Consider the following 14,976-nt stretch of genomic DNA (forward strand, 5'->3'; position numbering starts at 1 on the left):
AATTATAATCCTCAAATCAAGAGTATAAAAAACCGCTATCGAAAAGTTTTAATTACACTAGCCAATAATAATGAGATAGTACCCCAAGTTAGATTATAATCTAACTTATTTGATGTTTAATTTAAATTTACATCGCATACTTATTAAGAGTTCAAACTTAGTTAATGAAAGGAAAATCAAAAAAGAAGTACTGATATTTCATTGGACAGCTGACTTTTTAATCCAAGATTTGTCTCTAACTGTTGAATGATGTTTGTGCCGTATTGGATTTTGGGTAAATAAGCAAAAATGTCTAATATATATCCGACACATTTGTTCTTTGGCTCTCACGTTGACCTTGTTACACCAAGGACGGAACATCCCTTCCCAATTATATTCCATCTTGGAGTAAAGAAGTCCAATGAGGAGTTTGATGTCACCCGTAATTCCATGACATATACAGGATTGATTGCTGACATGAAAGGTTTCGGTTTTCATTTGAAGAGAATGTGGTACGTGACTCCTGGTAAATACGATGATTTGCATGTAGAGATCAAGAGGGATGAACACGTGAAGAGAATGGTGCAACTAGCATCTGAAAGAGGATTTATTCATTTTACATGTGAGTTGCACGTCCGTTGCCCGTACGGTGCACGTATATTGCACCTACATTGCACGCCCGTTGCACGTATGTTGCACATGCATTGCACAGGATATAAGATATTGAATTTATTAAGCACATTATGTAATTAAACTAGTATTAATTTATATAAAGGAAATCTCTAATGAAAATTTTTGTATACAAATTCTCTAACTATTTTTTTTAAAATATTTTCAAGATGATGCGAAGATTATTTAATTGAAAACGTGATGAAAGCATCGTGAGCCATTGCACACGATGGCTCTTTTCTCTCGAAATCCAAGCTGAAATTCAGTATAAAAAAAAAGATCTTATGTCCACGCACGCATGCACTTGTTGCGTATCCAGAAGAATTCTCAAATTGAAACTATATAAGGAGCACTTGTTCGGTGCTCTCTTTGCTCAAGTGAAAATGGTTTCCTTGACTAATTGGTTTGCAAGCACAGGAGCAATCCTCGCATTGCTCATCAAACTGCTCAAACCATCAAAATTGAGCGTTTACCTCAGTCCGTCAAAATGGAGGGTTATCCTCATTTATTTTTTTTATATGCTAGGATTTTTTAAATGAAATTAAATACTATTTTGTTATGACTGTTACACGTAAATATTTGTGAATTAAGTATTTAGATTGAACGAGTATCCACTAAATTAGACACTAAGGCGAAGGTGTTGAATCTAATAGTACATATTCAATCTTGCAAGCAAAAGATTACCTGGACAATTTTTAACAAGGCCGACAAAGCCGATATCACCTTCTGCTAAATTTCCATTCTTTTGCTAACAAAAGTAAATTAAATGAACAAAAGGAAAAACCAAGACTTTGACTTGCTTTTATGTTATGAGTTTGTACTGCGTAATTCAACGTTAATTTTCCTGTATTATTTCTTTATTTTTTCAGGGTGCTGGTCTGTTTATACCGATCGGCACGGCAGCACTTGGTTTAGGACTTGGAGTATTCACTTCACACATAGATAATTTCTGCCACATTGGTGAGCTATTGACTGGCTTGGGTTAAAAGCCAAGACCGTAGCGATGATGCTCATGCCAACAAGCCTAAGTACAACAAGTACCAATACATGCTATGGCTTCTCGGCCTAGCTCTATTGGTCATCGGGTAAGTCAAAACATCAAATGAATACCCGGAAAAGTAATGTGGTATAGTGATTTCATAAATTTGGACAAGAATGGGTTGCACTTCGGTATTGATGTTGCAATTACTAATGCAATGTTTTTTTTCTTTTATGTAATTCGGGGAATTTTGGTTTAGATTCACAGTTGGATTGGTGATGCTGTATGAAGGAGAGTCCGTGGACGATTACTGCAGTTGATGCCATTATTTGACCTGTGTGCCTATTAAAAAACACCAGTGTGATTATTGAGCAACATGAATTTTGTTGAGGATCACATTCTCTTTATCATCGTCAGCTCCTGCAATGCGAAAGTAAAATAAGTTGAGCTAGTCATAGAGAGAATCGGAATGACATGCGAAATCGAGAGTCCATATATTAATGTGTTAGGCACATAAATACAAAGATGCAAACTTCTGTACACCATACTATACTGAGAAAAATGTCGCTTGGTCGATACTAGGAACTCTCGTTTATCCCGTATTATATACGTGTAACGGACGTGCAACTCACATGCAATACATGTGCAATATACGTGCAATAGTCCTCAGAATATCTTTTTTTTCCCTTTTTCTTGCCTTTGGTGATCCTCGTGTGTTTTTTGCTATTTCTTCCAATATTCAAACATCTTCCGCCCACCCCCATTTTTCATCTCTCTTCTTAACCTAAAATTCAAGTAAACCTTTTCCTCGCGGAAGCGATAAGCGCGTAAAATCGCGACTCGGAATGAGTCATCCTAGCTGCTTCAAAACTTATGTAACCCCTCTTCTCTATCTCCACTTCTCGTATCATCTCCTCTTCATCATATCTCTCAAGAATCCTCTTCTTTTATATTGCAAGAATGCTGTTTAATTTCTTCTTATTTAGTGCAACAGCGGCTTTGGCAGTGATGGCTCCGGTAGCAGCTCCGAAGGCAGTGCTGGCGACTCCGACAATGGCTCCGGCAGCAGCCCGTGGCCACTCCAATGGTGGCGATGGTGGCTCCAGCGGCAACTCCAATGGCCGCTCTAGTGGCGACGGCGGCTCCGAATTTATTGCCAAATTCTTCGGGGTCCTCAATGGAGAACAACGAGGACAAGAGAGTTTATATTTCTATTTTTTTTAATTCTCTTCTTAACTGGGGTTGTATAACCAGTAAAACTTAGAACATTTCTCACTTGGGTTGATTTTTTTTTTCCTTTTTTAATAAAAAAAAGGTCCATTGACAATTTGGTTTCTCTTATTTTTTCCTGTCTGATATTTTTTCTCTCTTAACTCAATGCAGAGAACAAACATTTCCACCTTCCTAGACTATGAATGCGGGAGTCGCTGTTCATGGTCATCGCGATTTTAGTAGCGACGATTTTAATCGGGGTTTTAATAGCCTTTTGCTACTATTGTCAACACCCATTTCCGATAAGAATCAGGAGAGGCAACCTAGAAGTGGAAATAGGAATTAAATAGAAAATATATAGTGTCAATATTTACTTTACCACCTGACATAAATGCTAATAAATGTCTTTATTTCTATTGCACATTTTCACTAGATTCACACGCAATGATGTTATTCATTTTCATCTTCTTCACTCCCCGCTCCCAAACAGAGCATTGGATTGTTTTAGTTTCATTTTCGCACTTGAAAATCAAAACCATTACATTAATCTCGCGGTCTTCTAATAATAAAAGTGTGTTCATCCATGTGCAGTGAGTTGCACGCCCGTTGCACGTGAGTTGCACGTCCGTTGTTCGTGAGTTGCACAAGATAAAAAAAATATTGTGTTTAATAAGCATCTTATATAATTAAATGAGCATTAAACCATATAAAGGAAATTCTTATAAATTTTTTAATACCCCGCATCTCACAATAGCTAAAGGTAATCTTCGATTAGTGAAGAAATTGTTGAGCGTGATTGCAGATATGTACTATGCTCGTGACAAGTATGGTAAGAACCCTCTTCACGTTTCAGCGGTTAAAGGCCGAGTTGATGTTATGAAGGAACTGATTCGAGAGAGTAAGGAGTCATAAGATGGACCATGGCGAGACTATACTGCATCTATGCGTGCAGCATATTAATTTGCAAGCTCTGAAGCTTTAGGTGGAGACTGTTGGAGATCACGAATTTGTTAATTTGAAGAACGACAATGGCAACACTATATTGCACCTAGCTGCTGCAAATAAGCAAACTGAGGTAAGCGAATATGCACAAGTCCCATCTTATAATATAAAGCACCCAATAGCAATCTGCACGTCCTCTCAGGAAAAGGATCACATCTACAAGATAATAGTACTCAGAATTTGTGTGTGGATTGGCTTGATAGTTTTGCTTCTTGTGGGGCATATGATACGCCTGATACTGAAGACGATTCGCAACGTCAAGAATATATTCACACGGAGATCTTCTGCCTCAATGGCCAGGCAACAATACAGCGTCTGATGAGGATGCTCCACCGTATCAGTGCATATATGGTTGCCCAAGTGTCTAAGAGAATAAGCAAATATCAAAATTGTCGGGACCGTGTTATTTCTCTGATTGCCTTACATGTGAAGCTACCAAGGCTGGAATTTTACAAAAGCAGAAGAGTTGTGGGGTTTGGTTACTACTTTGTAAAACACGAGAGTATTATTTCCGTACATGTAAACAATGAGAAATATGCTAAGTTTTACCAGTTATGCTACCCCAATTAGAAACTATTTCTCAATATCATTTTGTCCTGTTTCAATGCAAGTCTTTTTTTACTCGATTTGTTGAGTTAACAAATTTTGTCATTGCACTTATGTTTACAGAGTAACAATTGTTCAATACCTATTGTAGACAAGTAAATTCAATATCCTTATCCCATGCAATGCATGTGCGACATACGTGTAATGGCCGTGCAATTCACGTGCAATGCATGTGCACCATATGCATGTGCACCATACGTGCAATAGCCCTCGGAATGTTTTTTTTTTCCCTTTATCTTGCCTTTGGTGATCCTTATGTGTGAGAGAGAGTTTCATAGCCAGTAGTTAAAAAAGTCAATATTGCTTTTTTTTAATAGAAAAAAGGCCCATTGATCTCTTAGCTCAATGCAGAGAATAAACATGTTCACCTTCTTGGAGTACGAATGCGGGAGTGGCTATTCGTGGTCATCACAATTTTAGTAGCCATGATTTTAATGGGGATTTTAATAGCCTTTTGCTGCTATTGTAAGCACCCCTTTCCTATAAGAATCAGGAGAGGCAACCTAGAAGTGCAAATAGCCAACTATATAGAAAATTTCGGCCAAAAAAAAATGGCAATGCGGTATTTGCAGGTTCTTGTGCAGGTGCTTCCTCTAGCAGGCTATGTGTTTGATGTTTGGCTCGTGCTTATATGAATGTATCAGTGGATGTATCGCATTCTGAGCGTGTTCGTATCTTCTTTTGCCCGATAATCTCCTCACGGATCATAATCTTGACATGAACACAACCCAATTAAAATTAAAACCATTACATTAATTTCACTGTCTTCTAATTATAAAAATGTGTTCATCCATGTACTTTGCACATGAGTTGCACGCCCGTTGCACGTGGCTTGCACGATATAAAAAAATTTGTGTTTATTAAGCATCTTATATAATTAAATGAGCATTAAACCATATAAAGGAAGTTCTTATAAATTTTTTTAATATCCTGCACCTCACGACAGCTAAATAGTGAAGAAATTGTTGAGCGTGATTGCGAATATGTGCTATGCTCGTGACAAATATGGGAAGGACCATTTTCATGTTTCGGTTAAAGGCCAAGTCAATGTTCTGAATGAACTGGTTCGAGAGAGTCCCGATGCAGCACGTCGGGCCATGGCGAGACTATACTGCATTTATGCGTGAAGCATAATAATTTGGAAGCTCTGAAGCTTTTGGTGGAGACTATTGGAGATCATGAATTCGTTAATTTGAAGAGACGATGGCGATACTATATTGCACCTAGTTGCTACAGATAAGCAAACTGAGGTAAGTGAATATGCACAAGTCCCATCTTACAATATAAAGCACTTTTTAAGTGTCTTTACTTTTTAATCTCCAATCGGTTATTCTCGATTTGACAAGAGAGGGTCCTTAATGGAGAACAACGAGGAGAAGAGAGGTTAGTATTTTTTTTTTAAATTTTCTTCTTAACTGGGTAGTATAACCGGTAAAACTAAGCACATTTCTCACTTGGCTGATTTTTTTTTCCTTTTTTAATTTTTAAAAAAGTCCATTGACAATTTTTTTTTCTTATTTTTTCCTGGCTGATATTTTTTTTCCTCTTAACTCAATGCACAGAATAAACATGTCCACCTTCCTGGAGTACAAATACGGGAGTGGCTGTCCATAGTGATCGTGATTTTAGTAGCGATGATTTTAATCGGGGTTTTAATATCTTTTTGCTATTATTGTAAACACCCCTTTCCGATAAGAATCAGGAGAGGCAACTAGAAGTGCAAATAGCGACCTGGAAGTCGAAATAGGAATTAAATAGAAAATATATAGTGAATTATCCTGTCCAATGGTACTTGGCAAGTCAATATTTACTTTTCCACTTGATATAAATGCTAATAAATGTCTTTATTTCTATTGCACGTTTTCACTAGATTTACAACGCAGTGATCTTATTCATTTTCATCTTCTTCTCTCCCCGTTCTCAAACAGAGCATTGGATTGTTTTAGTTTCATTTTCACCCTCTAAAATCAAAATCATTACATTAATCTCACGGTCTTCTAATAATAAAAGTACGTTCTTCCGTGTACTTTGCACGTGAGTTGCACGCCCGTTGTACGTGAGTTGCACGAGATAAAAAATATTGAGTTTACTAAACATCTTATATAATTAAATGAGCATTAAACCATATAAAGGAAATTCTAATGAAAATTTTTTATATAAAATCCTTAACTATTTTCATAATTTTTTCATGATAAAATATTTCCATTAGTATTTATTTAGTGTGCATGTTGTGACGGTGGCGGCTCCGAATTCATTGTTGGTGTGGAATTCATCATCGGCGGCAGTGGTAGCTCCAATGGTAGTGGCAGTGGCTCCGGCGGCGTCTCCGGTGGCGGCTGAAAATTCATCGATGTCGAATTCACGGGTGTTCGCAGCATCGATTCATCATCGAATTCATCGGTGTTCTTATGGGAGAAGGACGGGAGAGGAGAGCATGCCTCAGGTTTGTATTTACATTTTTTTTCTTCAATAGTACATCGTGGGCCTGGCTTGAAATTTCAAGGAGTGGAACCTACACAATGAGAGGGAAAATTTCAAATAATGGCTAGAAGTGTCATTATTTTCTCAAAAAAAAAAAACATAAAGTGGACTTTGTTTTAAATAAGGACTTGAAGTCGACTTTGTTTTAAATAAGGACTTGAATTAGGGGTGTACAAACGGGACCGCCCGAACCAGGAACCGCCCGGACCGGACCGGACCGGACCGGCCGATTTAGTTCGGTTCCCGAGAGTGTCGGTCCGATTCCCGGTTACAAAAGTGAAACCGATGTTTGGGCGGTCCGGTTCCCGTTTCCAAGATGAGAACCGGACCACCTGGACTGGACCGACCAATATATATATGCAAGCGTGAGCTACATTCTTATTTTAGATGTTTTGGTTTTTGCTATTTAGACATTAAAATGATGTCAACATACATCTTCATCCCTTTTGAGCATGCTGATATCATGTATGGTTGGGGAAATTCTACATTGATCAGTTCCATTGGACCAGATTGGACCGGGAACCGATCACCCCTAACTTGAAGTGCCCTCATTTTCTCAAATAAGTGTCTGAAGTAGATCTTGTTTCAAATAAGTGCATGAAGTAGCTATATCTATTTTAAAGAATGGCTTGACTTTCCAAATGGTCAAGGGCATTTTCGTCATGTACCTTTTTTTGAATTCTTTTCATTTTTTCCACTTTTCCTTCTTCTTTTTTTCTTTTTTTGGTTTGTTCTTTCTTCTTCGCCAGTGGCCGATGGGCTAGGCGAGGGTCACCCTCGCCGAAAAAAGAACTAACCAAAAAAAAAAGAAAAAAAAAGAAAGAAAAAAGGAAAAAAAAAGAAAAAGGAAAAAATGAAAATATAAATTAAAATTATCTTAGGATGAAAATGCCCTTCATCGGCCGAAGTATTTAAATGGTTGGTAACCGGTGAGATTAGGTGCTTATTTGAAACAGTCATAGCCATTTCAGACCCTTATTTGAGACTGCATTGGCCACTTCAAGCCTTATATTTAACACAATATCCACTTCAGACCTTTATTTGAGAAAATAGGGCACTTTATTTTTTCCCCGCAATGAAATGCTCTAGATGCTGATCGATGAGACCTGTTCTGTTTGATTTTGTACATGCATGATGTCTACCTACCTATAAGCAAAAGCTTATCGTGAGTTTAAGATTCATCTGATTGAACCTATGTACCAACAAAAGATTTCGAAAGATAAGAACTTCGATCAAATGTATAGCACTGAATCGACAATTCCTTTGTTGCTTCTCGTAAGTTTTACAGATTAGCAATTCGCATTTACACGGGCCGAGCTAGATCATTGTGATTGCAGCGGCTACTACGCTGTTCTTGAGTTTATCTGCAGACAGAAAGCCTCTTCTGCCATGGAGAACAATTCTTGGATTTGGCCTAAAAGAATGTATGATGACACACAAAATCTATGCAGGCAAGTTATATGGTCCTATATTGGATGTTTCAGTGGCTAGTGCCTAAATTTGCAATTGCAGATCCCAATACAGAGTTGGATTTTGCGAGTCAAATGATCATGTTCTCGAAAGAGAGTATGATGTGCTACTTGTTGCAGGTGTGTAGATAGATTGTTAAGGTTGAACCCTAGTTTTCAGAAAGGAAATCGGGGAGGGCCAAAACAATGAGCTGGACCTTTTTCTTACTGTGGTTACTTCAGTTAGGTGAAGACTGTTCTTCATTTACATGCACATTTCAGGTCGTTTCATTTGCAGATATCTTAAATATCATGACTCTCTCGGAATATTCCTTTTCTTCCCTTTTTCTTGCCTTTGGTGATCCTTATGCGAGAGAGAGTTTCACAGACAGCAGCGACCTGATGATCCCGATCAGCACGAGGACCAAACAGAAAAGGTTGCTTCAAAGCAATGTTTTCCTCATTATCCTTGGATGAAAGCAAATGTTCCTCTTTTCCTTTTTCTTTTGGTGCTTCAACGTGGCGATCTACGATTAGCATTTGTGTTTCATCGATCTCCAATTAGAAAAAAAAAAAAATGACTGGTTCTGCACAATTTGACAATACCATAATTGAAAATTTCACAAGCAGGTTAGAGCCACATTTTCCTGGTTTGACAATACGATATCGTTAATGGATTTGACCGGAGTTGGTCATTCCGTACTCTGGTCCAAGATGGGCGGCTTGACTTGGCTTGCCATCTACAAAAAGAATAATGAAAAAAAAAGGAAGCAATCTTGATTGCTGCCAGCCAATCAGCAAGCCTTTCTCTCAACGATATTTCATTTGACAAATCTTATCTATAGAACCTTCCAAGCCAATAATTCTTGTTTTCCTCGAATTCTTGCACCGGATTATCCACGCGGTGAACGCCATTTTCTCAGACCTGGGTCCTCTCTGAACTTTCCCCAGCAGCTTCCCTTTACTTTCTTGGTCTCTTCTTCTCTTTCTTGTTCTTCTTCTTCTTCGGGATGAAACGCCATCGATCTCCTCTCTCTCCTTTTCTTCCCCCTCCCGCCATCTGATGCAGCTCGTGAGCCTCCTCCACGTCGAGAATCATTGAGACGACCCCATCATCACATCAAGCGCCATGAACAAGCTCCACGAAGCCGCCGTGAAAGGCAACCTCGCAGCCCTCCAAGACCTGCTGTTGCAGGACCCCCAGATCCTCCACAAGCCCACTTCGTCCCCCGACGGCACGCCCCTGCACGTGTCGTGCCTCCTGGGTCACACGTCCTTCACCAAGCACCTCCTCACCCACAACCCGGAGCTCGCCAAAGAGCCCGACTCGCGCGGCTCGCTGCCCCTCCACGTGGCGTGCGCCAAGGGACACGTGGAGATCGTGAAGGCCCTGTTGGCCGTCGACCCGGACGCGTCCCGCCGGTGGGACCGCGAGGGGAGGACGCCCCTGCATCTGGGCGCTATCAAAGGGAGGGCTGAGGTCCTGGCCGAGCTGGTCCGGGCCGTGCCCGAGGTGGCCCGGGAGATGACGGGTCAGGGGGAGAGCGCGATTCACCTGTGCGTGAAGAGTAACAGAATGGAGGCGCTGAAGGTGCTGGTGGACTGCGTTGGGAGAAACGATGGGTTCGTGGGTTGTACCGATAAGGATGGGAACACGATCTTGCATCTTGCTGTGGCCAGGAAGCAATTGGAGGTGAGGAAGCTGGTTTTTTTCTTGTTGGGTTTCATGTGTGTGGTTCTTAGCGTTCTTGGATTTGACTTGATGTGCTTTGTGTTTGCAATTCTGATGAACTTGAATTGGAAGTGGGAATTACTTGTTTTTGCATAGAAAGTTCAGAATTTTCTTGCAGGTTCGTTCATGTGTGCCCCCTTTGGGTCAAACATAGCTGAGCTGACTGAAAAGGCAATGAGAGAGAGAGAGAGGAAATCCGGACATGATCTGATAACAGGACAACATTTGAAATGCGCTGTTCTGAGGGGGAAGCAGCGCAATTAGGATCTAATTTTTTGTGAATTGATACATTCTCAATATGATTTTCATTGATCGGCCTGATTGTATCATGAGAAGTCGATATGCAGCTTGAATGCGAATGTGAATGTGAATATAAGGCATGAAATGAATAAAACTCCTTATTTGGGAGTATTATCGCATAGATCACTTCGGGCAGGGCAATCTTTTTTTCTTTTTTAAGAAAGTTCAAGATTTGGTTGCATTTTAGGTGGCCCTTTAGTTTAGATGGTACTGAGCACTGGAGAAATATGATTGGAGGTGACTTTACTATGTCTTGATGCACTTGATCAGATATGATTCTATTTACTTAATCTACTTCCCGATATGGCAACACTGGACGTGATGAGCCTCATCGACAACCGTTCATACTGAACTCAACTTTGAATGCAAAAGTGAATACTTGAGTGCAAGTAACACCTGCACCTAACTTCCCTGTGTTATCAAGTGAAGCTTTTTAAGGTGTAAAACAATAAAATGAAGCTCTTTCTAGATAAGTGGGTTGTCCAATGCGATTGTCCAAGTTGTGATGTTTGCGCAGTAGTATGAACTGGAACATGAAAATTAAGGGTAGGTCCATATTTGGGATTAGCTTATGGGGAAATTATCCTTCGGATAAACTGAAAGATTCTGCTTACAGTTTCTTTTGTCCAAGGCGTTCAATTGATTGAATTGGCACTATGACGGAGAGACTCGTGATTTTGATTAACATATGGTGCGTTTGCCTTTTTTTAAAAAGAACGGCTGAAAATTTTGCAGATCATCAAGTATTTGCTTTCCAGCACCAACATTGAAGTAGACGCCCAAAATGCAAAGGGGTTTACAGCACTGGATGTCTTATCACACGGTCCAAGAGACTTGAGAGACATGGAGATCAAGCAGCTCCTACAGAAATCCGGAGCTTCGATAATATATCAAACATCTTTGGGTGGAGACACAATCGAAGCCATTCCAATAGCACAGCCTTATATCAAACAGAATAGTGATATTAAACCACCGGTTAAGACTCGCAAGCACACAGATTGGCTGGGCAGAAAAAGAAGTGCCCTGATAGTGGTGGCTTCACTCATTGCGACTGTGGCATTCCAAGCCACCCTATCACCTCCTGGCGGCTTCTGGCAGGATGACTTTACAGCAGACCCTGCGAAGAATGACACGAAATCGCACCACGTGGGAATGGCCGTGATGGCTACCGCTCTCCCACAGGCATATGGGCAGTTCATGATCTTCAACACGCTCGCATTTCTTTCTTCACTGAGCATAATTCTGCTTGTGGTCAGTGGACTCCCTATGAAAAGAAGGAGGTGGATGTGGACCCAGATGGTGACCATGTGGATTGCTATCACTGCACTTACCATTACCTACTTCATCGCGTGGATACATATGACACCGCAAGATAATAGAGGGGTTCTAAACACTGTGACCAGAGTTTCTGTGTTTCTGTGGTTATGCTTGATGGGGCTCGTCTTCTTAGGTAACGTCGTTCGAATGGTTCGTTGGTTTATGAGGAAGTTTGGGCACTCGAAAGGAAAGGAGCGAGAAGCTTCAACTGCTGTAGAAGAGAACGAGGACCACAAACTCTGATTTCTTGATGAAGGTGGCTACTTAAAATTGATGTATAAAAGTCCTTTCTCTGTCATCATTACATACGATACTCTACCAATACTGTATCAAGTGAGTTTTTGTATGAGTCTATTCTGAGACTTCGTAGCTCGTCTTCCATTACTCTTTTTGAAATTTTGAGTATTATGGCTAATCTGAATCGGTTTGCTAGCTGTGGAAACTGCGGAGTATTTTGCTAGTGGCTTGATGGAGAGAAGAAACATCGTGATGCACAAAACGTTGATGCGAGTGCAAGGGACAAATCGCCATTTTACATTGAAATACTATAATAGAAAGTTTTCTGAGATATTTAGAGACTCGTCTTTTTACATTATTGACGTTTGTGCTCATCTACTTTGAAGAAGTAAGTCGACACCACTGGACTACCAAAAATAGAGCGTATATGTGCATCAAAACTTTCAAATTGGAGCGGGCCTATTTAGAAATAACAGAGAACACCGTCTGTACCAAAGTGAGCAGGAGAAGAATGACGGCTGCAACGACGGATATGATGGACCATGGACTGTTGAAGTAGTCCCGCTTCAGGGTCGCCTTCCACCTGTGCCAAGGGATTCTGTAGTACTCATTCAGCTCGGCACAGAGACCGGAGAAGTAGAAATCCTCCGGAACGAACCTCGTTCCTTTCGCAAGGCTCTTGATGAGCCCGAAAACTTCTTTGCTGTCCCATGTACTGATGCGGATAATTCCTTCCTCCACTAGCATCTCCACGTCCTCTGGAGAGTGAACAAGATGACCGATGAAGATGATGTAGTCATTAATGTAGTTCTCGTGGAAGTTGCATTTCTCAAAGCCGATGAGATTTCTGAATAGTACATCTGCTCCGTAGTATATGGTCAGTTTCGGGATTTCAATCGTTCCATTGGAGAATCGTATGTCGAATAAACTCTTCCCCGAGCCGATGTGGAACTTGGCCCCAGCTTGGCTCAGCTCCATCACGCTTGGAGTGGCTAGACTCTTGAGATCTTTCTTAGGCCACGACGGCGCCACTGATGGCAAGTTATAGTTTCTGAGCGCATCCACAAAGTTCCTTGATTTCATGGAGCAGACCTTGGCAAAGTCATCCGCAATCTCTGTAATGCCTCCTAACTGCAACTTGAAGAATTCATGTGTGAGAACACCAAGAGAGAGCCTTTCAACATCAGACTCTTTGGTTGATTGGTGCAAAGCTAAGAGGTCCTCAAGGATGGCAAAAGGGATCTGATTTTCCATCTTCAAGATGTCGTATTTCATGTCGTTAATCAGCCACGGCTTTTTGAATATCCGATCGTTCTCACCTACTAAGCTGCGATCTCTATTCTTCAATAAGATCTCGATGACGAAAACAGCGTCCACTAGAACACATCTCGCAAGGCCGTTGCTTTTTAGCTCAATTGTCTCTGCATAGCACTTGCGAATGGCTTCTTCCCTTCCCTTGACGAACTCGAACAGATGTTGTGCGCTTAGCTTGCTCTCTCGCACAAAGTCGTCGAAGTAACTTTCCTTATGCCCCGATGCTAGCAGATCCTTGATGTGATGGTGAAATGGCCCAAGGGAAACGAATCGAGGGCTGAATGCCTTTTCATATCCATCGCGTATCGATTTTGGGACTCTGTAGATGCTACAGTCCGACACTGGATGGAAATACACGATCTCATCCCCGATGGGATTCTCTGGTGGAACCAGCGGGTTCTTGAAGTCGAACAAATCCTCCTTCCTTAATCCTTCCATTCGCTTTCTGCTTCACTAAACACAATCAGCACATGTTTCGGATCAAATTAAGTAGAAATGTCTAGCTTTGCTTCTTTAATCAGCAAAGCCAAATGAGAACTCATCAAACCACCAATTTCACATGCCAAGCTGATTACTGTGACCCACTGCATGGGCAAAGGCCAACATGTACTCTGCCTCCCCTGTCTCCAACGGAAAAATTGGCGGCAGAACCAAAGTTCTGACTTCCAAGGCTTACATGGTTCGGTCGATACGACCCGCATCTACTGCAACACCACTAACAAATCAACAAGACGTCACGCGAATCCTCTCTCGATACCGACCTATCCTAAGTTTCTACCAGAAGACCCTGCAGATAGACAGAGCAAAGAACAAAAGTAGGGAGAGAAGAAACATACCCGTCTTCAGTTCAGGGATCAAGACTGAAAGCGTGCTGTGCATTCTGCAATCCTCATCTCGTGACTGGAGATCACCCAATTCAGAACTTCTCCGCCCCATGATACTTGGCTAGGAAATGACACGAAAGAAGACTGACAGGTGAAGAAAAGTATGCTTCTGGCTTGCTCTAAAGAATCTGGATAAAGAAAATCCAGCAGAGGAACACTAATGTCCTTTTCCTTGGATATTTGTCTACCGTGATAGATTCAATTGATTTCAATATGTAGCCACAAGACTGTGTGCGATATCTTTCAAATATCCATGTTCCAAATTTTATAAAACTATACATTAGAAATTCTAAAGTTGAGGATAAAAATCAATAAAATGTTAAAAAATGGTCCGAAAAAGGCGATCAATGAGTGACTAAAAAATCCGGTTTTTAGCAAATTTTGCAATGATATGGAGTTTTTTCTCCGAATTTCACATTCTTTACAAATTTAAACTTAAAAGAGAACACTTTCGATAGAACTTTGTGCCAAGTAGGCAATTATACGGCTTTTCAAATTTTAATACCTCGATCAGTTAAGAGAACAGCCAAAGACTTGCCCCGTTTTTTCATGGTACAAAAAAGGTTTTCTTGAAGTAGCCGAATATCGTCTGTCAAAAAAAAGTTTACTAAATTATCAATTAATTAAATGTCATGTTAGATTTTTCCACGGAGCCAATGAAAGTGATGTCAGTACACTTTTCGGACAAGTCTTAAGGCCATATTGTATTATTTGAAAGTTTTGGAATTTATTTGAACTTTCGTGACAAGTTTTAAAATTTTTAATAAATGTAATTTTTAAAAACAAAAAAAAAAGTAGGAGAAGTAACCTACTTGA

The 14,976-nt window shown here is 40.4% G+C and overlaps 2 protein-coding genes across 4 annotated transcripts; one reads left to right on the forward strand and one right to left on the reverse strand.

The window, feature by feature from the left end:
- The first annotated feature begins 288 nt into the window (after nt 1-288).
- LOC115674356 (ankyrin repeat-containing protein BDA1-like) lies at nt 289-12,094 on the forward strand. Its single transcript, XM_030596723.2, has 6 exons — nt 289-601; nt 1,518-1,524; nt 1,638-1,733; nt 8,441-8,517; nt 9,480-10,069; nt 11,144-12,094. Exons 1-6 carry the CDS (start codon nt 289-291, stop codon nt 11,966-11,968), a joined length of 1,908 nt encoding a protein of 635 aa, XP_030452583.2. The 3' UTR covers nt 11,969-12,094.
- A 132-nt stretch (nt 12,095-12,226) lies between these two features.
- Nucleotides 12,227-14,370, reverse strand: LOC115674358 (UPF0481 protein At3g47200-like). 3 transcript variants are annotated; one of them, XM_056310557.1, is made up of 3 exons: nt 14,113-14,370; nt 13,827-13,977; nt 12,227-13,721 (listed from the first exon to the last, which is right to left on the reverse strand). In XM_056310557.1, exon 3 carries the CDS (start codon nt 13,712-13,714, stop codon nt 12,422-12,424), a length of 1,293 nt encoding a protein of 430 aa, XP_056166532.1. In that variant the 5' UTR covers nt 13,715-13,721; nt 13,827-13,977; nt 14,113-14,370; the 3' UTR covers nt 12,227-12,421. The 3 variants fall into 3 exon arrangements, with proteins under 3 accessions (XP_056166532.1, XP_030452585.1, XP_056166533.1); XM_030596725.2 differs by lacking the exon at nt 13,827-13,977; XM_056310558.1 differs by having other exon boundaries at nt 13,827-14,370.
- Between the last annotated feature and the right edge of the window lie 606 nt (nt 14,371-14,976).

Source organism: Syzygium oleosum, unplaced genomic scaffold (genome assembly GCF_021117445.2).
Source record: "Syzygium oleosum isolate NSW1041296 unplaced genomic scaffold, Sole_v2.1 Sole_v2.04, whole genome shotgun sequence".
Lineage (NCBI taxonomy): Eukaryota > Viridiplantae > Streptophyta > Magnoliopsida > Myrtales > Myrtaceae > Syzygium > Syzygium oleosum.

Excerpts from the sequence above, each read along its gene's own strand:
- LOC115674356 (XM_030596723.2), top strand. The coding sequence starts at position 289 with ATGTCTAATATATATCCGACACATTTGTTCTTTGGCTCTCACGTTGAC. Across the intron at positions 1,734-8,440 it reads CTAGCTCTATTGGTCATCGG|ATCCCAATACAGAGTTGGAT; the intron begins GTAAGTCAAAAC and ends TTGCAATTGCAG. Across the intron at positions 10,070-11,143 it reads TGGCCAGGAAGCAATTGGAG|ATCATCAAGTATTTGCTTTC; the intron begins GTGAGGAAGCTG and ends AAAATTTTGCAG.
- LOC115674358 (XM_030596725.2), bottom strand. The coding sequence starts at position 13,714 with ATGGAAGGATTAAGGAAGGAGGATTTGTTCGACTTCAAGAACCCGCTG.